The 24358-nt window shown below is 40.1% G+C and overlaps 1 protein-coding gene across 3 annotated transcripts in view; it reads right to left on the bottom strand.

The window, feature by feature from the left end:
- golga2 (golgin A2) overlaps positions 1-24358 on the bottom strand; it is a 97889-nt gene that overhangs the window by 59014 nt on the left and 14517 nt on the right. For 2 of the 3 annotated variants that reach the window (XM_063073572.1, XM_063073574.1), the window contains 5 exons: positions 10011-10157; positions 8859-8902; positions 7858-7921; positions 5618-5674; positions 1457-1537 (listed from right to left, as the gene is read on the bottom strand). In XM_063073572.1, coding sequence (XP_062929642.1) covers positions 1457-1537; positions 5618-5674; positions 7858-7921; positions 8859-8902; positions 10011-10157 — 393 coding nt within the window. The remainder of the gene's footprint in view (positions 1-1456; positions 1538-5617; positions 5675-7857; positions 7922-8858; positions 8903-10010; positions 10158-24358) is intronic. The other variant, XM_063073573.1, reaches the window with a different exon arrangement.

The following is a 24358-nucleotide window of genomic DNA, read 5'->3' as shown; positions in this document are numbered from 1 at the left end:
TAAATCTCCTCTGCACCCTTTCTATGGTTTTCACATCTTTCCTGTAGTGAGGCAACCAGAACTGAGCACAGTACTCCAACTGGGGTCTGACCAGGGTCCTGTGTAGCTGCAACATTACCTCTCGGCTCTTAAACTCAATCCCATGGTTGATGAAGGCCAATGCACCATATGCTTTCTTAACCACAGAGTCAACCTGCATAGCAGCTTTGAGTGTCCTATGGACTTGGACCCCAAGATCCCTCTGATCCTCCACGCTGCCAAGAGTCTTACCATTAATGCTATATTCTGCTATCATATTTGACTTACCAAAATGAACCACCTCACACTTATCTGGGTTGAACTCCACCTGCCACTTCTCAGTCCAGTTTTGCATCCTATCAATGTCCCGCTGTAACCTCTGACAGCCCTCCACATGATCCACAACACCCCCAACCTTTGTGTCATCAGCAAATTTACTCACCCATCCCTCCACTTCCTCATCCAGGTCATTTATAAAAATCACGAAGAGTAGGGGTCCAGATGAAGTTGAAGACACTCATATTAAAGACAGGCACAGCCGAAGAGTTCCTTAAAATGTTCCTGCCAGCAGGCACTAATCGCCTCTTTCCTTGGACCAGTGAAATGTCTGTAATATGTGAAGCTATCTCTTATGTTGACTGCGATTACAAATGTATGAATGGACCTGTTTAGTGCAGTATAGGCTTTAGAAGTACGCACAATTCGTTTCAAGACTCCCAAAATATTCTAAGATGTAAAAGTTTGTTCAATATAAATGCCGGTGGTTCAGTGATTGGCATAAAACAAGTTGCTATTAATAGCAACGTGGCATTACATTCTGACAACATTTCAGATTGGAATGCATGCTCCTTTCAAGAACAAAATGCAGTGACTATGAGGAGGAAAAACATCCTCTGGAATCCATCAGTTACAGCTTTATTACTTTTTGTTGCATTATTTCTACACTCAGTGCCCTTAACAATACCTTCAGTCTTGCAGACAATCTAATAAATAGGTTATGCAACACACCCTCAGAATAGAAAATGTAGATGGCAAGAGGAGGAGCACCAACCAAAAGAGAAAAGGGTGAAAAAAAAATGACCGAATGAAAACAGGGACTTGTCCTGTACAGTGCAGACAAAAAAAAACTCAAGCATTCATCCATAAGAAACCCTTGTTGCTCTGCACTTATGTAACTTCTGATAAACATTCATGAAAGAATACATATTACATGTTATGATTACAGTTCACTAATGTCCCTCTTAATACTACATAGAATATGGAGAAATTGTTAATATTTACAATGCAAAAACAGGGCTGCTTTCCCGCCTTGACAGATTTAGTTTGGTGATAACTGATCAACTTCTTTTACCATGCTGTTTAAATTAAATAGGCAGGAAAGCACAGAGATACCTAGATATCATCAAATGCTGCTTCAACAAACTCTACATTCCCTTACCAATTCCTCTATCTTTGCACATAATTCTTTATTTGATAAATTGCTGGAGTCAAGGGCTACAGTCAGCTCTTGGTTTCGTGTCTGTGTGCACATGCAGATTCAGAGAGTGGAGGAACAAAAACATGAAAAGAAGATAAATTAATAAAAGTAAACAGTTATTGTTGGTTTCTACCAGCGCATGCTTAAAAAGCAAATGAAACTGCACCAGTCCATCTATGTGGTTCTCTTTATTTTGCTGTCCAAAAATGTTTCAATCTGTTCAGTGCTTTCAGCTTAAAGGATCATAAGTCTAGTGTTACTCCTGTTCAGCATTCAGTCACCTTCATTTAATTAATCGATTTTTTTGTCTGAAAATGACCCGAAGCATCTGCTGATTCAAATTAAGCAATTTTGAACACAACTGGGTGTCAAATTACATTTATTCAATTTAAAAAGACAATTCTAACTTTCTTAAATTAAGGCTGATTGTATGGCCCACTCAATATACCTGGATTTTGTCTGCAGATAAACTATCAGACTACACGTACTTCAAAAACAAAAGAATGGCAATTAAGGATCACTGACGCAAAATGATAGTTGTTCTCTCCCTACAGATTTTGCCTGACCTGCCTCGTATATCAAGCAGTTTTTTTCCCCGTTTTCAGTTACTGATAATATCTGCTGTTATTTTTGCACAGTGCACAATGAAAGGTCAAGGCTATCACTGGATGGACATTTCAAAACACTGTTAGCAAGTTTTTTTTATTCAAATGTATATTTGGCATTTGCAACACTTTTAACTTGTGGTTGAAATCTATCAGCATCAACATTTGCACCGATCTGCTCACTTTTTTGAAAGTCATTAATTCATCATTAAAATATTCTTCTCACTAAACCAGATTAGAAGCGATGATTGGGGGACCACGTTGTCAAGCACCTCTGCTCCACTCACCACAAGGGGAACATCCCAGTGGCCAAACATTTTAATTCCTATTCCCATGGATTTCCAGCATCTGCAGACTTCCTTGATTTTAATTCTGATTCCCATTCCCATTCTGACAAGCCAGTCCCTGGCCTCCTCTTGGTAATGCAAGATCTCCCACCACCCTCTTCTACTCTTCCCCCTCTGAACATAGAACATAGAATAGTACAGCACAGTACAGGCCCTTCGGCCCACAATGTTGTGCCGACCCTCAAACCCTGCCTCCCATATAAGCCCCCACCTTAGATTCCTCCATATACCTGTCTAGTAGTCTCTTAAACTTCACTAGTGTATCTGCCTCCACCACTGACTCAGGCAGTGCATTCCACGCACCAACCACTCTCTGAGTAAAAAACCTTCCTCTAATATCCCCCTTGAACTTCCCACCCCTTACCTTAAAGCCATGTCCTCTTGTATTGAGCAGTGGTGCCCTGGGGAAGAGGCGCTGGCTATCCACTCTATCTATTCCTCTTATTATCTTGTACACCTCTATCATGTCTCCTCTCATCCTCCTTCTCTCCAAAGAGTAAAGCCCTAGCTCCCTTAATCTCTGATCATAATGCATACTTTCTTAACCAGGCAGCATCCTGGTAAATCTCCTCTGTACCCTTTCCAATGCTTCCACATCCTTCCTATAGTGACCTCTTACCTTTTCTCACCTGCCTATCACCTCCTCCTGGGTTCCGTCCTCCTTCCCTTTCTCTTATGCTCCACTCCCCTCTCCTGTAAGATTCTTTCTTCTTCAGTCCTTGACCTTTCTCACTCACTTAGTTTCACCTATCACCTTCTAACTAGCCTCCTTCCCCTCCCCCCACCTTTTTATTCTGCCATCTTCCCCCTTTCTTCTCAGTCCTGATGAAGGATCTTGGCCTGAAACGTTGACTGTTTATTCATTTTCATAGATGCTGTCTGACCTGCTAAGTTCCTCCAGCATTCTGTGTGTTGCTGAAGATTCCTACATTTTTGGGTTTAAATCCAATACAGATGGTTGATGCAGCTGCCCAAATGTCCAGCATTTTAATTAAACTACTGAGATGGAAATGACAGCCAACTATTGGAATGGTAAAATATCTTTGAAGTGTTATAATAAAGCTTTTCAGTAGCTATTAAACCTATATTAGTTTTGTCAGTAGTTAATAGCCATGAAAATCAATATTTTTAAAAATTGGTCCTTATAATGCAACTGTGCATTATTTAACTCAAAAAGTAATTTGAAACCGAACAACTATATTGATTGTAAATACCCACAGAAATTTTGCTTAAGAATTCCTAAGATAACTAGGAAACTAAAAAAATGAGGAAAGTGAAGGTATCAGACCTTGAAAATGTGAAGGGAGCATAATAATCAAAGCCCATTTTTGAATAGAATTAATCGCAAAAGCACTGTGATGCCAATCGATGCACCAATACAAAAATAGATTTTTCTGATCCCTGTAGTAGAAATCCTCCCTACTTCAAAACTAATAGAAAAAATAAAATCAAATTGAAGTGCAAATACAATGGAATTCAGTATTTTTAGAAAACATACTATATACGAATCTCCTTTTAGAAAGTAACCTGAACATAAAATAATTAATTCAATGGAAATATCTTTCATTTCATAGAGCTACGATAATTTTGTGAATAGCCATAACCGTTCTGAGACAAATGAAGTCACCTGACACAAATTAATTTTGCAAGACTGTGGTGGTGCATGCTTTAATCTTGATGGACATGGCCCCAGTTTCATTTACTTTGTCATTAGCTACAAGCCACAATCATATAGAGATCACTTTATCCATTTGCAATCATATTCACTAAAACTTATACAATAGGTGCAGAGATATTTTGAAATCAGAGAAAACTCACTTTCAATCCACTGATAAAAAAGACCAATTATTGATGAAGGCAAAAACAGCACTTCCAGTGATTACTGCACTTCAGGTTGCAGATTGGGACAATTGTTGCTGACAAGCTGATAAGAGGGAGACCATATGTCCTCTGAACAAGCTCAAGAGTCACACATGAATAATGGCTAGCATTTCTGTTGCAAGTAGTCCAAAATGCATCGCTTCAGCAGGAATAACAAGAATGACTAGTGTCGAGACTTGGACAGAATTTGAGGTCCCTGGACTATAAATAAAATTTTGCATAAAAAGTATATTTGAGAGGAACCTATCAGCTTGTGCAAGAAGTCACATAATTCAAGCCTGTGTTGGATGGGTATGTTTTTTAGCCCAACCTGACTATTCAGCTGCTTAGTGAAATTAATGGAGATCTGTGACCTAATACCAGATTTTTCTCATGCATCCAGTTAACACTAATCTATTAAGCGCGAGGCAAATTTAACATTTGACAGAGCTGAATTGCCATTTATGAAAGAGGAATCCAAATTTCTACTCTGTAGTTTCCTAATTTCTATCTTAAGATTTTTCAAAATTATTCCCCAATCCCAGACACCTGGTGAAAATAGTTTCTAATGACCCTATCTGCATTGCATAATATCTTGAAAATCTTGATTAATCCATCATTTCTAAACTTCAGAAAATGCAACTCTTAGGATGTGTAATCACTCCACACAAATTAAACCTCAGAGGTAAGCAAGACTCTGAGAAACCTACACTCTCTTCTGTGACCAATAGTCCTTAATAACTTTGATGCCTTAAGCTACTCACAATATCCCAGCTCTGGTCTGAGCTGTGGAGCCATAAAAAAATTCTCTCTTCCCTTTTAAACCCAAAATTCTATTAGCATTTTTTATTATTTCCTGTAACTATCATGGCATTATTTCCTGTACTACGTTTCACACTAAATCACCTTGAAACTCTGCTGCTTCTAGGTATCAGCATTCAGAAAGTACTCCATTAAATTCTAAAACTAACCTCAACCTGTGCAGCAAATCCCTAAGCGTATGCTGTCTTGTCAAACTGTCTTGATGTAATAAGAAATGTTAAAGTGATGACCATTCCGTCAGAATCCTACCAACCTGAGCTTTCACAAGGATCTAATCTGTCGTAAAACCAGGTCATTTTCCCCCTGAAATTACTCTCCACACACAAGCTGGGAAAGTTCAGAATTTAAAGAATCTGTAAATCACACTGAGAAAAATTAAAAGCCCCTCAGAAATGAAATCCGTTACTAAAAATGGACAAACTGTTCTAAATTTAACATTTTACGTGCATTAAAACTTTACAGTTAAGAATCCACTTTCACCACCCTACCTCCAGTTCTTTTGAGCTGATGGTACAGACTCCACTTTCACCATTCACGTAAGTAGTCTAGGGAGCGGAGAATGAGAAGGTAAATTTCACTCCATTCGATAAATTAAAATGTTCGATGTAAGTATCCAAAACAAAATCAAATCAAATGTACATCTAAATTGCAATACCACTTGTATATCTAATCCTAGCCAAAGATTTTACCAGCTGCTTCAGCTTCACATGATTCTCTTTAAAACTTGGGAAAGGAGGAGGAGACTGCGTGCCAATCCAACTGAGAAATTCAGGTGGCATATTTGAAATTACAGACAAATTCTCGTCCCAGCTCGACACCAGTGGGAGGAGAAGAGAAGCAGCACGCAGCGCGTGCGCAGCCCTCCAATGAAAAATGATATTCTATCTGTTAAACAAGGGCCGTGGACAATTCTGATTTGATGGAGAATGGATGTGAAAGCACAGAGGAACATCTGGAGAAATTTCTGAAACGCTCGTTCGCTGCTGTCGTTACTGCGTGGTCGGAAATCTTTCGGAGGGTAGGCCTCAAAATCCCTGGCCTTGCCTGCTTTTGGCGTCTAAGGAGGTCGAATCGTTTGGATAGTGATGGCGCTCAGTACTCGGTGTCGGAGAGCTGATCAGAGCTCGAAGTTTTCGGATGACTCAGAGTCGGACCGTGGCCGGGTATGGCAGGGAGAGTTTTTCTTCCTTCTCTCCATCTGCGTGAGATGTGGGACATTTGAGAGACTTTGAACTTTACTGTGCTTATGGACTTCTTCATCAAGTTATGGTATTGTTGCACTGTTGTAACTATATGTTATAATTATGTGGTTCTGTTAGTTTTTTTTCAGTCTTGGTCTGTCCTGTGTTGTGTGATATCACACTGGAGGAAATATTGTATCATTTCTTAATGCATGCATTACTAAATGACAATAAAAGAGGACTGCGTGTCTTCATAATCTTAAATTCATCTGAATACCCTAATGCATTTGTTTTATAATCTATTTATAATCAGTTTTTTAAATCATATATACAAATAAAAGTAGGACATCCTGTATTGATTGACACATAACATAGGCTCAATGGTTTTATTAAAAATTCAGACGTAGGGCAATCCAGACTTCATGAGCCCTGACTTTAAAACGCACGACAAACTGATACCTACTAGCATAGGTTAATGCATCATTGTTCAGAAGTTTGCCAACTTCTACATAGTAAATCAATACCAACATGACTAGAGGGAGAGTAGTTCAGTACCTACTCAAGTTATATAATTATGACAAGCATTCTATTTCTTAGACCCAGCCTTAATAAATTACAAGCAGCAGTTTATTCTAGTTTGTTACATCACACAGTGAGTAATAGTAAATTATGATATTTAAAGCTGTATTAATTAAAAGCCAATTAATTCCATATTTTGAAGGCATTGGGCTTTAACTTATTTCAAAACAGCAAAGTAGCAGAAGGTATATGTGAAGACGTTAATTGGCAGTTCAGGGACACGAGAAGTTTCAAAAGAGAACCATGAATGATAGCTCTTGGGTGGGAAAAGCTTTTGCAATAGACACAAAAATATATTAAAAAGGTGGACGAGTTAGATTCTAGGGATAGAAGATGAGATAAATCCAGTAGCCAATCCCTTTTCTTACTGATCTCAGGAACATTAAAGTTGGAAACCACTTTTAAGAAAAAACTTTTTATAAGATTTGTACTTTTTAACGAACTTGTATTTTTCACACTCACTGGCAAAAAGCAGTACAGCAGCTACTTCAAGTTTATCACCTTTCTCATTTTTCTTTGGGTAATTATTAGCATATTACCCACATGATGTAATTGTTTAAATTATGTAGCCTATTAACTAATTCATTTCTATCTGAGGAATTTTCCTCATCTTATTATAAAAGTGATAGACTTTTCAGAAGTGCCATCTTCATTCCTTTGTCTTACACCTCTTAGTATCATTTCTCAGCTCTTTCTTTAGTTTGCTTAGTATTTGCATGTTTGTTTATACTCTGAAATAAACTGAAATTTTGGTATTAAGATGGCTCACCATTCCCGATTCCCCAAAGAACTCTAAGAATCAGAAAATAAATGGAGATCCAACAGCAGAAGTAAAATTTTCATAGCATTACATGCAATATTCAATAAAATTTGAACAGGATAATGAAAAAGAGGAAGGTGAGTTTTCATACTTAATACAACTGGATTTGATTAAAATACAAAATTCAGCCCAATGGAAACAGCCTCACCTGAGTCACCAAGCCATTTAACTGAGCAGATAATTGTCGAAGGCTTTCTGTAGAGGAGACACCCCTATAAAGTGATAAAACAAATGTGTCTGTAAAAATTGACTCAACAGTTCAGCAAGTTTATCATGAGAACTTAAGATGTGATGGTCATAGGGTGAACACGTAATGAGCTGATCTGGTCTGCTAACCAATCTCAGCACCCCTCAATCAGAAAGAGCTTATGAAAAAGAAAAAAACAAGACTGGATTTCCAGTCCCAATAGAACATAGAATAGTACAGCACAGTACAGGCCCTTCGGCCCACAATGTTGTGCTGACCCTCAAATCCTGCCTCCCATATAATCCCCCACCTTAAATTCCTCCATATACCTGTCTAGTAGTCTCTCAAATTTCAATCATAAACCCCGCTTCAAAGTGTTTTTTTTCTGTGAATTGAACATGATTGGGCTATTTTGGGAATGTATCCAGCTATGAAATAGCTGTTAGAAGTTATAGTCATGGGCAAGAAGTGAAGGTGTTAATTTAATTAAAGAAGCAAGGGAAAGTAGCATCCATGAACCATGCATAAAGAAGGAAGCTTTGTTATTCAGTTGGTGGAACAGGAGAGGATAAAGTTGCTTCTGCACTGCACATATATCAAGAGTAGTTTTAATTCTAACTGCCCCTGACCAACATCCTCACTGTCCTTATTTACCAAAATAAGGTACAGATTCTGATACAGAAAAAAGGAAGCCAAATTACCTTAAAATTATACCAAACATTCAATTAGTCTGCTTAAATTGCCATCAATGCTGCACCTTTAATGCAACTTACACTGTTTAATTCAATATTGTTTCAGATAAATGATGTCATCATGCTGTTGCACTGTATGTCCCCCCCCCACCAACCCCGTTGAATCAGATATGTTCATATATCCACTGCTTTTTACTGACAGTCTAGTGAAATGAAAACTACCATCCAATTGTGAGGGACTGTTTAGTGAAACATCAAGGATGCTCCTACCTGTCTTCTTCACTTTGGTCTTCATGCCCAGTTGAATGTAACATCTACACAGATAAAAATTTGTTATAGCTTACAAAAACTTTCTGGCTAGATAACTGAAGATATGAGGGGTGATTGGTAAGTTCGTGACCTAAGGTAGAAGGAGTCAATTTTAGAAAACCTAGCACATTTATTTTTCAACATAGTCCCCTCCTACATTTACACACTTAGTTCAGCAGTCATGGAGCATACGGATCCCTTCTTTGTAGAAGTCAGCGTCTTGAATGTCCAGAAAGTGGTCCACAGCAGGGGTGATTGATAAGTTCATGGCCTAAGGTAGAAGGAGATGAGTTATACTGCTCTCATTACATGCAGTGCAGTTCAACTCTTTGAGTGATTATGCAGAAAGTTTGAAGTTAATAACTCATCTCCTTCTACCTTAGGCCACAAATTTATCAATCACCCCCTGCTGTGGACCACTTACTGGAGGTCCAAGACGCCGACTTCTACAAAGAAGGGATCCGTATGTTCCACAACCACTGGACTAAGTGTGTAAATGTAGGAGGAGACTATGTTGAAAATAAATGTGCTAGGTTTTCTAAAATTGACTCCTTCTACCTTAGGCCACAAACTTATCAATCACCCCTCGTAATAAGCACAAAAAAAAAGTATAGGAGATCTCAATTTCATTTCTGTTCTTTCAAGGAGCTGGCCAAATCTACATCAGTGAATACAAGAGCACCACCCAAGTTTCATTTTTCAATCTGCCCCTTTCTACCAAAACCAGGTCAGTGATTTAATTGAATCTACAAGGAAAATACACTCAAGAGGCTTGGTATATAGTGTAAATAAGAAAATAGTATTGCAGTTCAAGTCTTATCACTGTAGCAACAAGACAGATATGTAACTAACCAGTGACAAAGAACCTGCTAGAATTGAGTAAAATAGGAATCTATATCATAAGGGCTCTCAAAAGTCAATCTTATTAAACACACTGCCCTTCTTCCACATGCAGGACTAATTTAACAAAATGTTTAAATTTGCATGTGGTTGCACTAAACAGTTAAATTTTTTGAGTTAATTAACATGCTTTTCAAGTTGGAAGTCACACTACAAAATGCAAACTACTACGAAAAAATGTGCATGTTCATTTAGAAAGGAGAAATAGCAGACCTGGGAGAACGTTTCATTCTGTATTGCATGTGGTGTTACAATTGTTGTATTTGGCAAGCTGCTGTTGGAGGTATTGATTCGAGCAATTGTAGCTTCGTCAACCTTCTGCTCACTGCCAAGTTTATCAATGTCGTTCTCTAAGCAAGCCTGTTAAAATAAAACAGTTGTTAAAAGCAGGAAAGCCACATACACACCCTCTCAAAATTGATCTACTATATGATATGATTAAAAAGTATCAGAAGACACCACTGCATGAACAGTACAAAATTTTAATACACAATTCTATATCATCCAAAGTTATTGCCTCACAGCCAGCTGACAAGACAGACAAGATAAAGCTTTAAAAACTATATTCATGACTAAACCAGTGACAACTGGCACACACAAAGGTATGACTCGGTGAATTTTGACCGGCAAATCAAAAAGTCAGTATTGCATATGAATTGCAAGTTACTTAAAGCTATATTTAGTCACTTCAAAAGAAGCAGAGATGGGTGTATTAGTATGCAAAATAGGCTAACATAACCCAGAGTTGAATTATCGATTTTAAACAGCCACAGAACTCGGGCACATGACTGATGGTAAATAATGAAGCAACAGGCAATAATTTTCATAAATGGCGGCTGATGGAGAGAGGAGTGTAGAAAGTCGAGATTAGCAGTAGAGATTTTGTCCATATATAAAGACAACTTGACTCAGATGCAAAACACAGCTTGCAAATTCTGTGATGAAATAAAACTATATTTGATGTTGCCACAGTTGGTACTGAATATGGGTCCACTTCTGTTCACGACAATGAACAAGAAGTGTGTGCCCAGATAGGGCATAGAAAAGATGTGCTACAATTGGTCCAGAGTTAGAATGGAGAAGTTGGTTGGTTCGTTTGAGTAATGAAGCTCGAAAAGCATTCGATTGTACAAATAGGGAAAACTGTTATCACCTCTGAGGATCTATCCTGGGTTCAACAAATCGATGCAGTTACAAAGAAGGCACGATAGCGGCTACATTTCATTAAGAGCTTGAGGAGATTTGGTAGGTCACTAAGGACACTTGCAAATTTTTAGATGTACAGTGGATAGCATTCTAACCGGCTGCATCACTGTCTGGTATGGGGGGTGGGGGGCACTGCACAGGATCGAAATCCTGCAGAAAGTTGTAAACTTAGTCAGCTCCACCGTGGGCCACCAATCTACCCAGCATCCAGGACATGTTCAAGGAGCAAAGGTTCAGAAAGGCGGCATCCATCATTAAGCATCCCCATCATCCGGGACGTGACATGTTTTCATTACTACCGTCAGGAAGGAGGTACAGGAGCTGAAGGCACACACTCAATGATACAGGAATAGCTTCTTCCCCTCTGCCATCCGATTTCTGAATGAACATGGAACCCATGAACACTACCTCACTACTTGATTTTTCTCTTTTTGCACTAATTTAATTTAACTTTTCTTAGTATACACTTCTTACTTTACATTTTTTATTATGTATTGCAATATACTCCTGCCGCATAACAACAAATTTCATAACATATGCCAGTGATATTAAACCCGATTCTGACTGGAGAATGGCTCAGAATAGGGAAATCAGGGAAAGGGAAAATACTTTGCAGGATTACGGGAAAGAGATAGGACAGAGTTAGATGGAATTACTATTGTCACACAGACTCAATAACACAAATGCCCTTCTCTCTCTCTTTTTTAAAAAAAGAGATACAGCACAGAACAGACCCTTCCAGCCCAATGAGCTATGCCACTCAGCAATCCCTTTTAACCCAAGCCTAGCCAGAGGACAATTCACATTGACTAATTATCCTATTAAGCGATATACCTTTGACTGTGGGAGGGAACTAGAAGAAATACACGCAGTCTTGGAGAGAACATACAAACTTCTAACAGACAGTATCAGAATTGAACTCAGATCTCCAACACCCTGAGCTGCAATACTGTCGCACTAACTGCTGTGGTACCATGGCATCCGTGTGCAGCAGGCCAGGCAGCATCTCTAGGAAGAGGTACAGTCGACATTTTGGGCCGAGACCCTTCGTCAGGACTAACTGAAGGAAGAGTTAGTAAGAGATCTGAAAGTGGGAGGGGGAGGGGAAGATCCAAAATGATAGAAGAAGACAGGAGGGAGAGGGATGGAGGGATGGAGGAACAACACCTTATATTCCGTCTGGGTAGTCTCCAACCTGATGCCATGAACATTGACTTCTCAAACTTCCGCTAATGTCCCAACTCCCCCTTGTACCCCATCCGTTACTTATTTATATACACACACATTCTTTTTCTCTCTCTCCTTTTTCTCCCTCTGTCCCTCTCACTATACTCCTTGCCCATCCTCTGGGTTCCCCCCCTCCCCCTTTTCTTTCTCCCTCGACCTCCTGTCCCATGATCCTCTCATATCCCTTTTGCCAATCAACCGTCCAGCTCTTGGCTCCATCCCTCCCCCTCCTGTCTTCTCCTATCATTTTGGATCTCCCCCTCCCCCTCCCACTTTCAAATCTCTTACTAGCTCTTCTTTCAGTTAGTCCTGACGAAGGGTCTCGGCACGAAACGCCGACTGTACCTCTTCCTAGTGATGCTGCCTGGCCTGCTGCGTTCACCAGCAACTTTGATGTGTGTTGCTATAGTTTTAAACAGACAGATTTACAACCAAAATAGTTATTGGAATCATTGCTGTATTATTTACGTATTATTTTCATAGTCATAGTCATACTTTATTGATCCCAGGGGAAATCGGTTTTCGTTACAGTTGCGCCATAAATAATTAAATAGTAATAAAACCATAAATAATTAAATAGTAGTATGTAAATTATTGGTTCAGGGTGTCTGACCCTCCAAGGGAGGAGTTGTAAAGTTTGATGGCCACAGGCAGGAATGACTTTCTATGACGCTCTGTGTTGCATCTCAGTGGAATGAGTCTCTGGCTGAATGTACTCCTGTGCCCAACCAGTACATTATGTCAGGGGTCCCCAACCTTTTTTGCACTGCGGACTGGTTTATTATTGACAACATTCTTGCGGACCGGCCGACCGGAGTTGGGGGGGGGGGGGTAGGGTTGCCAACGGACAAGAGTAGCAGTCAAATACGTTGTGTTTACCCCAAAAAGACTATAATGACCACGAAGCCTTGCGCAGGCACCAGTGCGCATGTGTGACTTGCACGTGCGTGTACGTGTCGATTTTTTTCTACAAACCGCTTTTGGCGATTCTGTTCGGGGGTGGGGGGAGTGTTAATCACAACCGGAATATAGGTGATAAGTGGCTAATACACTCAATTTCGTTTCAAAAAGGGTTTATCTGACGAATTTAATATTAAACACACAGCGCGTATTTTCCTTGCATGAATATAGCGGTAAGTCAATTATCAGGGGAAGACAGGGGAGCTTGAAGTAAGTCTTAAACGAACTTCCAGTAGAAGTGGTAGAGGCAGGTTCGATATTATCATTTAAAGAAAAATTGGATAGGTATATGGACAGGAAAGGAATGGAGGGTTATGGGCTGATTGCAGGTCAGTGGGACTAGGTGAGAGTAGCGTTCGGCACGGACTAGAAGGTCCGAGATGGCCTGTTTCCGTGCTGTAATTATTATATGGTTATATACGTCAATAGCATCTTAACATTTTAAGTAACGTTTGGATATTAAACACACAGCACATATTTTCCCCGAATGAACATATAAAATCATTGTAATACACCAATATCGCTGAATCAGTGGGAGCCCTGGGTTTGTTTTCCTACAACAAGATGGTCCTATTGAGGGGTGATGGGAGACAGCGATACTCGAAGGGGGTTCCTAATGTCCAGTCTAATCCACAATTTAGTTTTCGTCGCATTCATTGCAGAGATATGTTGGAAATGGAAGCAACGTTTTCAGTGCTTTCGTGGCTGTCTCAGGATATTTAGCCTTGACTTTGATCCAGAATGCCGGCAGAGATGTTATGTCAAACATACTTTTCAGCCCGTCGTCATTTGCAAGCTCGAGGAGTTGATCTCCTTGCGCGCTGAAATGGATGACGCACGGGTAATGACTTCGCGTGCGTTCAAGCTCAACAGTGCGTGACAGGGAATGAAGAAAGGTGCAGCTGACTCATATCGCCAAATCATATTGTTTCATTGCAGCCCAGTAGCACCTGCTTTGCGGCCCAGTACCGGTCCACGGCTCGGTGGTTGGGGACCGCTGCATTATGTAGTGGATGGGAGACATTGTCCAAGATGGCATGCAACTTGGACAGCATCCTCTTTTCAGACACCACCATTAGAGTGTCCAGTTCCATCCCCACAACATCACTGGCATTACGAATGAGTTTGTTGATTCTGTTGGCATCCCAGATGAAGAAAAAGGTTCATGGGGCCATTTGGAATCAGAGATATCAAATATCTTCAATGTGAGTTTTGAAACTAGCATTTATCCAGTGTACTCTTAAATGACAACTTCAAGAAACATTATGCTGATAGCATAATGGAAATGAGAAACCTCCAGAATTAAAAAAGACAGGGAATTCAATGTCTTACAAAGTTATTTCAAAATTTTAATCTACCAAATAATCTTGGAATATTATTTAAGGGTTTCTGTGGTCCTGATAACTTCGTAAAACTACCACACTGAAGCACTTATTGAACGTGTACATGGATTTCACGTTAACTAACATGTTTCTGACCTTGTTAGCCCACATATTCAGGTAATGAAGAAAAAATTCTGACAGAATTTAACAATAAAATGGGTGTCCATTACACTAGATCATATTCAAGGGTATAGCGTATCAATGGAATTTTAAGATTGAATTAAGTAACATGATTAGGGCCATTCAACTCTGAAATAAATTCAGGTCATTTTCTCTTTATATCAATAATTTGAGCCAGTAATGGAAAGTCACAAATTCAAAGATTACATGAATTAAAACCAGTATCAAATTTTTTTGAACTGAAAACAATGACAGATTTTAGTGTGTTATAGACTCTAAGTTATGATGTGACCAAAGTAGCATTCTATTAGACCATAAGATATATGAATAGAATTAGGTCATGGGGCTCATTGAGTCTGTTCCGCCGTTCTATCATGGCTGATTTAGTATCCCTTCAAACCCATTCTCCTGCCATTTCCCTGTAACCTCTGGCACAATTACCAATCAAGAATCTATCAACCTCCTCTTTAAATACACCCAAAGACTTGGCCTCCACAGCCATCTGTGGCAATGAATTCTGGATTCACCACCCTCTGGCTAAAGAAATTCTTCCTCATCTCTGTTCTAAAAGAATGTCCCTCTATTCTGAGACTGTGTCCTCTGGTCCTGAACTCCTCCACTATATGAATCATCTCTCCACATCCACTATCTAGGCCTTTCAATATGTTTCAATGTGAATTCCCCCTGCTTCATTCTTCTAAACTCCAGCACGTATAGGCTCAGCACCATCCAACACTCCTCATACATTAACCCTTTCATTCCTGGAATTGTTCCCATGAACCTTCTCTAGACCCTATCCAATGGTAGCACATCTTTTCATAGATAAAGGGCATAAAACTGCTCACAATACTCCAAGTGCAGTCTAAACAATGCCTTATAAAATCTCAGCATTACATCCTTGTTTTTATATTCCAATCCTCATGAAATGAATGCTAACACTGCATTTGCCTTCCATACCATGAACTCAACTTGCCAGTTTACCTTCAAGGAATCCTGCAGGAGGACTCTCAAATCCCTTTGCATCTCTGATTTCTGAATTTTCTTCCTGTTGAGAAAACAGTCTACACCTTTATTCCTTCTACTGAAGTGCATGACCATACACTTCCCGACACTGTATTCCACCTGACACTTCTTTGCCTATTCTCCTAACTGAAGCTCTTGCAGCCTCCCTACTCCCTCATCACCACCTGCCCTTCCACCTGTCTTCATATCTTCCACAAAGGCATCAATTCCATCAACCAAACATACAATGTGAAAAGCAGTCCCAACACAGACCTCTGAAGAACACCACTTGTCACCAGCAGCTTGCCAGAAAACGCCCCCTTTATTCCCATTCTTTGCTTCATGCCAGTCAGCCAATCTGCTATCCATCGACTCTTCTTTCCAAAAATCCTCGACAATCCCTACTTTCTTCTTAATGACCCTTGTAATCAGCGTGGCATTTCCACTTCATTTAAATGACTGGAACAGTATCAAAACAGGCAATGACCCCACCCCCACAGTGATTATAATTAACAGGAAGCACTAGACCACAAGTAAGCCTGTTCCACCACATACCTGCATATGAGAGTCATTTCAGCCCATTGATTTACAGAGCAATAGTATTTCCCAATCCTTTTCACCATGCAGCTTTCCCCTCAGACATTCCTATCACCTCTTCCCAGACTTTACCAGCCACCTACATGCCAGGGGCAATTCACAGTGACCAATTCTGGGGTGTAGAAAGAAATCAGAGCACCCACTAAAAACCCCAGACAGACAGTACCCGAGACCAGGACTATACCCAAAATATATTGATGAAATTTGTTAATTTCAGAAAATACAAGTTCATCTCCAGAAAGTATGGAATTATGTTTTACCACTCCAAAGAGAAAACGTTGCAGCTTGAACAAAGACAGGAAGAAATAAATATCTTAATGCCATTTGGCAAGTGCCAAACTATTCACACCACAGTACTAAACACAGAATGTCAGCAGGGTTCCACTGCGACAGTACATCAAGGATCCACATTATCTTTGATACATTTTGTCCAAGACTACGCTAGGGTAACAGTAACTCCAATAATCCAAATGCCTTGGAACTTGGGTGGTGCTGGACTAGTAGAGTTTCCAGAATATTTAGTCTATCAATACCACAACACTTTTTTTTTACATATTATAGTGGTACAATATTTGTAATGCAGTAATGCAGCAGAGAATGGTCTATACCTAATAAAGGCTACTTAATACTATAATATGCTCACTGAGGCAACTGCACCCCTCAATTAATAACAGCATCTATGTACTAAGTTTCAATTTGTTTGCCTCAGACTGTTAAAACAGGCAGAAACATGCAAGCACACAGCTGACTACAACTACACACCCAAGTGAACCTCACAAATACAAGTACATGGTCTTTGTTTTCTGGATTGGACCAGAATAGAATCAGTTACCGAGCAAACCAGATGCCAAACTAACAGAATTTCTGAATAACTGGACAACTAATTATCAGTTTTACTATACTATACACCTGATTATCAGTTTTAAATACAAGGATGAACCCATTATCAGAAATGTCAGAGATGTCTGGATCATTGGGACCTCTTTTGGGGCTGGAGTGACCTGTACAAAAAGGACAGGTTGCACTTGAAACCCAGGGGGAACCAATATCACGGCAGGGAGGTTTGCTAAGGCTATTGGGGAGACTTTAAACTAGGATTGCTGGGGGGGGGGGTAGGAACCAAACTGAAGAGACGGAGGAAAAGGCGTTAACTCACAAATAAAGAAAGCTTGGAGACAGTGCAGAGGGAGGATAGGTAGGTGATAGAGAAGGAATGTGCTCAGAGCGATGGTTTGAGATGTGTCTCTTTTAATGCAAGGAGTATCATGAACAAAGCGGATGAGCTTAGAGTGTGAATCAGTACTTGGAGCTATGATGTTGTGGCCATTACAGAGACTGGATGGCTCAAGGGCAGGAATGGTTACTTCAAGTACCAGGCTTTAGATGTTCCAGAAAAGGACAGGGAGGGAGGGAGGCAAAAGAGGTGCGGGCGTGGCACTGTTATCAGAGATAGTGTCACGGCTACAGAAAAAGAGGAAGTCATGGAAAGATTGACTATGGAGTCTCTGAGGGTGAAAGTTAGGAGCAGGAAGGGGTCAATAACTCTACTGAGTATTTTTTATAGACCACCCTATAGTAACAGGGACATCGAGCAGCAGATAGGGAGACAGATTCTGGAAAGGTGTCATAATAACAGGGTTGTCATGGTGGGAGATTTTAATTTCCCAAATATTGATTGGCATGTCCCTAGAGCGAGAAGTTTAGATGGGGTGGAGTTTGTTAGGTGTGTCCAAGAAGGTTTCTTGACACAATATGTGGATAAGCCTACAAGAGGAGAGGCTGTACTTGATCTGGTATTGGAAAATGAACCTGATCAGGTGTCAGATCTCTCAGTGAGAGAGCATTTTGGAGATAGTGATCACAATTCTGTCACCTTTACCGTAGCATTGGAGAGGGATAGGAACAGACAAGTTAGGAAAGCGTTTAATTGGAGTAAGGGGAAATACGAGGCCATCAGGCAAAAACTTGGAAGCATAGACTGGGAACAGATGTTCTCAGGGAAATGTACGGAAGAAATGTAGCAAATGTTCAGGGGATATTTGTGTGGAGTTCTGCATAGGTAGGTTCCAAGGAGACAGGGAAAGGATGGTAGGGTACAGGAACCATGGTGTACAAAGGCTGTTGTAAATCTAATCAAGAAGAAAAGAACAGCCTACAAAAGGTTCAAAAAACTAGGTAATGATAGAGATCTAGAAGATTATAAGGCTAGCAGGAAGGAGTCTAACAAAGAAGTCAGGAGAGCCAGAAGGGGCCATGAGAAGGCCTTGGCAGACAGGATTAAGGAAAACCCCAAGACATTCTACAGGTATGTGAAGAGAATAGGACCAATCAAGTGTGACAGTGGAAAAGTGTGTATGGAACCAGAGGAGATAGCAGAGGTACTTAATGAGTACTTTGCTTCAGTATTCACTACCGAAAAGGATCTTGGCGATTGTAGGGATGACTTACAGCGGACTGAAAAGCTTGAGCATGTAGATATTAAAGAAGAGGATGTGATGGAGCTTTTGGAAAGCATCAAGTTGTATAAGTCACCGGGACTGGGTGGGATGTACCCCAGGCTACTATGGGAGGCGAGGGAGGAGATTGCTAAGCCTCTGGCAATGATCTTTGCATTATAAATGGGGACGGGAGAGGTTTTGGAAGATTGGAGGGCTGTGGATGTTGTTCCATTATCCAAAAAAGGGAGTAGAGATAGCCCAGGAAATTATAGACCAGTGAGTCTTACTTCAATGTTTTGTAAGTTGATGGAGAATATCCTGAGAAGGAGGATTTATGAACATTTGGAGAGGCATAATATGATTAGGAGTAGTCAGCATGGTTTTGTGAAAGGCAGGTCATGCCTTACGAGCCTGATTGAATTTTTTGAGGATATGACTAAACAAATTGATGAAGGTAGAGCAGTAGATGTAGTGAAAATGGATTTCATCAAGACATTTGACAAGGTACCACATGCAAGGCTTATTGAGAAAGTAAGGAGGCATGGGATCCAAGGGGACATTGCTTTGTCGATCCAGATCTGGCTTGCCCACAGAAGGCAAAGTGTGGTTGTAGATGGGTCATATTCTGTATGGAGGTCTGTCACCAGTGTTGTGCCTCAGGGGTCTGTTCTGGGACCCTTAATCTTCATGATTTTTATAAATGACCTGGATGAAGAAGTGGAGGGATGGGAAAGTAAATTTGCTGATGACACAAAGGTCAGAGGTGTTGTGTATAGTGTGGAGGGCTGTCAGAGGTTACAATGGGACATCGATAGGATGCAAAACTGAGCTGAGAAGTGGCAGATGGAGTTCAACCCAGATAACTGTGAGGTGGTTCATTTTCCTAGGTCAAATATGATGGCAGAATATAGTATTAATGGTAAGACTTTTGGCGGTGTAGAGGATCAGAGGGATCTTGGAGTCCGAGTCCATAAGACACTCAAAGATGCTGCGCAGGTTGACTCTGTGGTTAAGAAAGCATATGGTGCATTGGCCTTCATCAATTGTGGGATTGAGTTTAAGAGCTGAGAGGTAATGTTGCAGCTACACAGGACCCTGGTCAGACCCCATTTGGAGTACTGTGCTTAGTTCTGGTCGCCTCACTACAGGAAGGATGTGGAAACCATAGAAAGGGTGCAGAGGAGATTTACAAGGATGTTGCCTGGATTGGGCAGCATGGCTTATGAGAATAGGTTTAGTGAACTCGGCCTTTTTTCCTTGGAGCAACAGAGGATGAGAGGTGACTTGATAGAGGTGTACAAGATGATGAGAGGCATTGATCGTGTGGATAGTCAGAGGCTTTTTCCCACGGCTGAAATGGCTAGCACAAGAGGGCACAGTTTTAAGGTGCTTGGAAGTAGGTACAGAGGAGATATCAGGGGTTAAGTTTTTTTATGCAGAGAGTGGCGTGTGCGTGGAATGGGCTGCCAGTGACGGTGGTGAAGGTGGATATGATAGGGTCTTTTAAGAGACTCCTGGACAGGTACATGGAGCTCAGAAAAATAGAGGGCTATGTGTAACTTTTGGTAATTTCTAAGGTACGGACAGGTTCGGCACAGCTTTCTGTGCTGTAGGTTTTCTATGTTTCTATATGCCACCAGTATCACTAATATGAGAAATTCTGCAGATAGCGAAAATCCAAAACAACACAAACAAAATGCTGGAGGAACTCAGCAGGTCAGGCAGCATCTATGGATATGAACAGTCAATGCTGCAATCCAAGACCCAACCCAGGGGGGTAGAAAAGGTAGAGGGCTGGAGAGCAAATAATCTGGCAAGAGAGGGAAGTGGACCATAGGAGAAAAGGAAGGAGAGGGGGACCCAGGGGGAGGTAAAAAGTAGATGAAAAGAGGCAAGGGGCCAGAGTGGGGAATAAAAGAGAGGAAGGGGAGGGATTTTTTAAACCAGGAGAAATCAATATTCACACTATTAAGTTGGAAGCTACCCAGAGGCAATACAAGGTATCGCTCCTCCACCCTGAGGGTGGCCTCATGTGGCACAAGAGGCCACAGCATTAGTTTCATGCTGTTTTTTGCAAGGAAAACGGGCTTTAGGCTTTCATGCACCAGAAATTGGCTTATACTGCTTGCTAATTAGTTCTTGGTATGTTAATACCAAACAGTATAATTGAAAAGCTACTTGGTCATGGTTTGCATGAGAGAACAGTCAAAGTAGATTCAAATTTTTTTCAAGGAGGAATTACATATCAACTTTAAAACAATATTTATATGTCTATGGAAAAAGAACCAGAATGTGGAAAAAAACTGGATAGTTCACGTGTCAAGGAAATTTCAAGGGGGTGCATAGCATCCCTTTATGTATATGTACGTACATAATTGATGAGAACAGAATCAAGCCAGAGTTTATCCTCAGCTCAAGTATCCTCCCATCCTTCATCAACCTATCTACATGGACCTCCATTCCCTTCACCATTTGTTCATCTACCTTCCCATTGAATGTGTTTTTAAATTTTGCTTTAACTACTCCAGATGGTCAGGCAATCTGCATTCTGCTCATTTTCTTCAGAATTTCTCATTTGATTTCTTAGTGATAATTTCAGGTTTTGATTTTGCACTTCCTTCCAATCAAAAGCATTGCACCTCTCAAAATCCTTCTACCTTTGCCTTCAAAAAGCAAAAATCCAAACTATTCAGCTGTTCCTGGTCAAATAGCACAATTTAAACCTTATTTCCCTTTTAAATCCAATCATGTGTAGACTATAATTCTGGTTGATTCCAGCAAACATTTGACTAGTCACCTACTCTTCACCTGTGTGCTACAAATTCCATCACCAAATCAGCTCACTGTTTTCTTTGCAACAATCTTAGTTTTCCCTATATAACGATTTTAAATATCTTCAGACATCTCTCCTAATGCCTCCTCTATCACTAACATTGTATTTCAAACCCTCAGCAGCATAGGACTCTTCCATTTAGTCCACCATAGCACAGCAACTTCCTCATCCACAACTAGCTGATGACTCCAGTCTCCTGTTCCACCTCCTTGTTCTGCTCATTATTTATGATGCAATTCTCAGCCATTCAGACGCTTTGCAGTGAAACTTTCTTAAGATACACTCTCAGCACCATACTAACAAACTCACCTCAGAAAATAAATGTTTTCTTCTTTCTATATTATCCTCAACTAACTGCCATTACCCAAACTCTACAAGCTCAGTCCTTTGTGTGATTCTATAAGAATCTCAAATTGAAGTGTATATTTACAGGTAATAATACACACTACATTCACAAAATTATACCCTCCAAATTATATTTTTTGAGGATGCTGTATTTTCCCAGTACCTAAGTGCAACTCCAAAGTTCAATTGATTTTTTCAAATTGCCGCTTGCTAAATGTTATTAGCTGGATGTCAGCACAGATTCTCTGCGAAGTACATTCTGTTCAATGACACTCTTAGTTTTATTGACTTAGTGGTTTCAGGTAATTGGCTAGGTTTTACAAATAGTGTCTCATACATCAGTAAGGACAAGCCATAACTGAAAGCAACTCCCACTTTTAATGCCATTACTTGGACTGCTTTAGTTTCTGCTCTAATGTTTTACATTAAGTGACACTGCTTCAATATTTCCAGTTTGCCCACCACTAAAATCAATCCACTGATGATGTCATAGCCTTGGTCCTCCACTCTGGCCTGTCTCACCTAGAAAATTATGCCTCATATGCCAGAATGCTTTTCATTGACTTCAGCTCAGCGTTTAACATGATCATCCATCAGAGGCTGGTAGATAAACTGTCCTCACTGGGACTCAACACTCCTCGCTGTAATTGGATTTTGGACTTCTAGATGGCAGCAATATCTCAAACTCCATCACACTGAGCACTGGTGACCCTAGGGTTGTGCTCAGCCTGCCGCTGACTCGTGACTGTGCTGCAGAGCCAGCTCAAACCACATCATCAAGTTCGCTGACGATACTACAGTGCTCGGCCTCTTGAGCAACAATGATGAGTAGCCATACAGAAAGGAAGTAGAGAGGCTTATCAAATGGTGTGAGAACAACAGCCTGAGTCTCAATGTGGACAACTCAATGAGGAGGTCGTGGATTTCAGAAAGTCACCATTCTCCACTCCGCATCAATGGCTCTGCCGTGAGAGTGAAGAGCACAAAGTTCCTTGGTGTGCACATAATAGACGACCTAATCTGGACCCACACCGCTTCTGCATTAGTCAAGAAGGCACAGCAGCATCTACACTTTCTGAAAAGACTGAAGTGTGCAAGGCATTGGACCGCAAGACCCTACAGAGGACAATAAAAACTGCTGAGAGAACCACCAGGACAGATGAAGGGCCCGAATCATTGTTGAGGAGCCCACCACCCATCCCACAATCTCTTCGACCCACTACTATCAGTTAGGAAGCATCAGGACTATGACTGCTAGACTGGGTAACAACTCCTTCTCTCAGGCTTTGAGATTAATGGTGGCAAGGTATTCATTGTGAGCTGCTTATTGTACTGTGTACTGCTTATCTGTGTTGTATTTTGAATTTTATTTATTACAGTAATATTTTGGTTTATGTGCTCTGTGTGACGTATGTTTTGTGGGTGTACCATATCCAGAGAAATGTTGTTTTATTTGATTGTATACATGTACAGTCAGATGACAATAAACTTGAATTTGACCTTGCAAACATGATAGAAATGAAAATGGACCCTTTACTGATTTAAGGCCTAATATGAGAAGACCCCTAAAAGTCAAGGAAGTGGGAGCTACACTGTCATACCCTTTTCTCCAAATACTGAAAAAAGCTGCTATACATTTACAGTATTGCAATTTTTAAATCAAGACAAAAAAAAATAAAATTGCTTGTATCCACAGCAGCACTTTTGGAAAGCTATTCAATTAGAAAACAGTTCAAGTACCACAAATTCTTACTTAATTCAAATTCACTGCTACTTGGTTGCCTTATCAAACTTTAAAATAAACTGCTCGATCACACCTGTCAATGGTGGAGTTCTTCCTGTCTATCTAATTTTGCCTCACAACTGAAAATCCTCATCCTTACAATTTTAGCAAACAGCCAATATTTTCTTTAGATTGCTGTCAAACTTATTTGATAGTGCTTTTGTGCAGCACTTTGGGAATTCTTATCCATTAAAGGTCCTTTGTACATAAAAGTTGTTATTCTGCCATTGTTAGAACTTTTAAGCATAACAATACACCATATTGCATTTCTAAGTAATTAAAATCAACTGAGCAGAAAAGCATGACAGAAGATAATTTAATTGGAAGTAAACATTGAAGGAGATAAAAGCAATGAAAATATATTTTTTTTTACTCTGGACGATAATACAATCCTGTCACAGCCAAAATTCAAGTAAGCATTTAAGAAAATATATGTAAATAAAACAATGAAATTCCTTAGTGCTGTGATGCCTTTTGACTGCGTAATAATATTTTCATCCCCTTTTAAATAGGAGATGCCATAAACCGAATATTCATGTTGACACTGAGATACAGTGAAGATTTAAAATACATTTTACAGAGCTAACAATAAAAGAATCCTACGCTGCCCACTTCCCAATCAGAACTACTTTGGAAAGAATGGCCACAGACAGAACTGTTACAATTCA

The sequence above is a fragment of the Mobula hypostoma genome, chromosome 21 (assembly GCF_963921235.1).
Source record: "Mobula hypostoma chromosome 21, sMobHyp1.1, whole genome shotgun sequence".
NCBI classification, from domain to species: Eukaryota; Metazoa; Chordata; class Chondrichthyes; order Myliobatiformes; family Myliobatidae; genus Mobula; species Mobula hypostoma.
The sequence above is the reverse complement of the archived record's forward strand: the minus strand, read 5'-3'. Positions and strand labels throughout refer to the sequence as shown.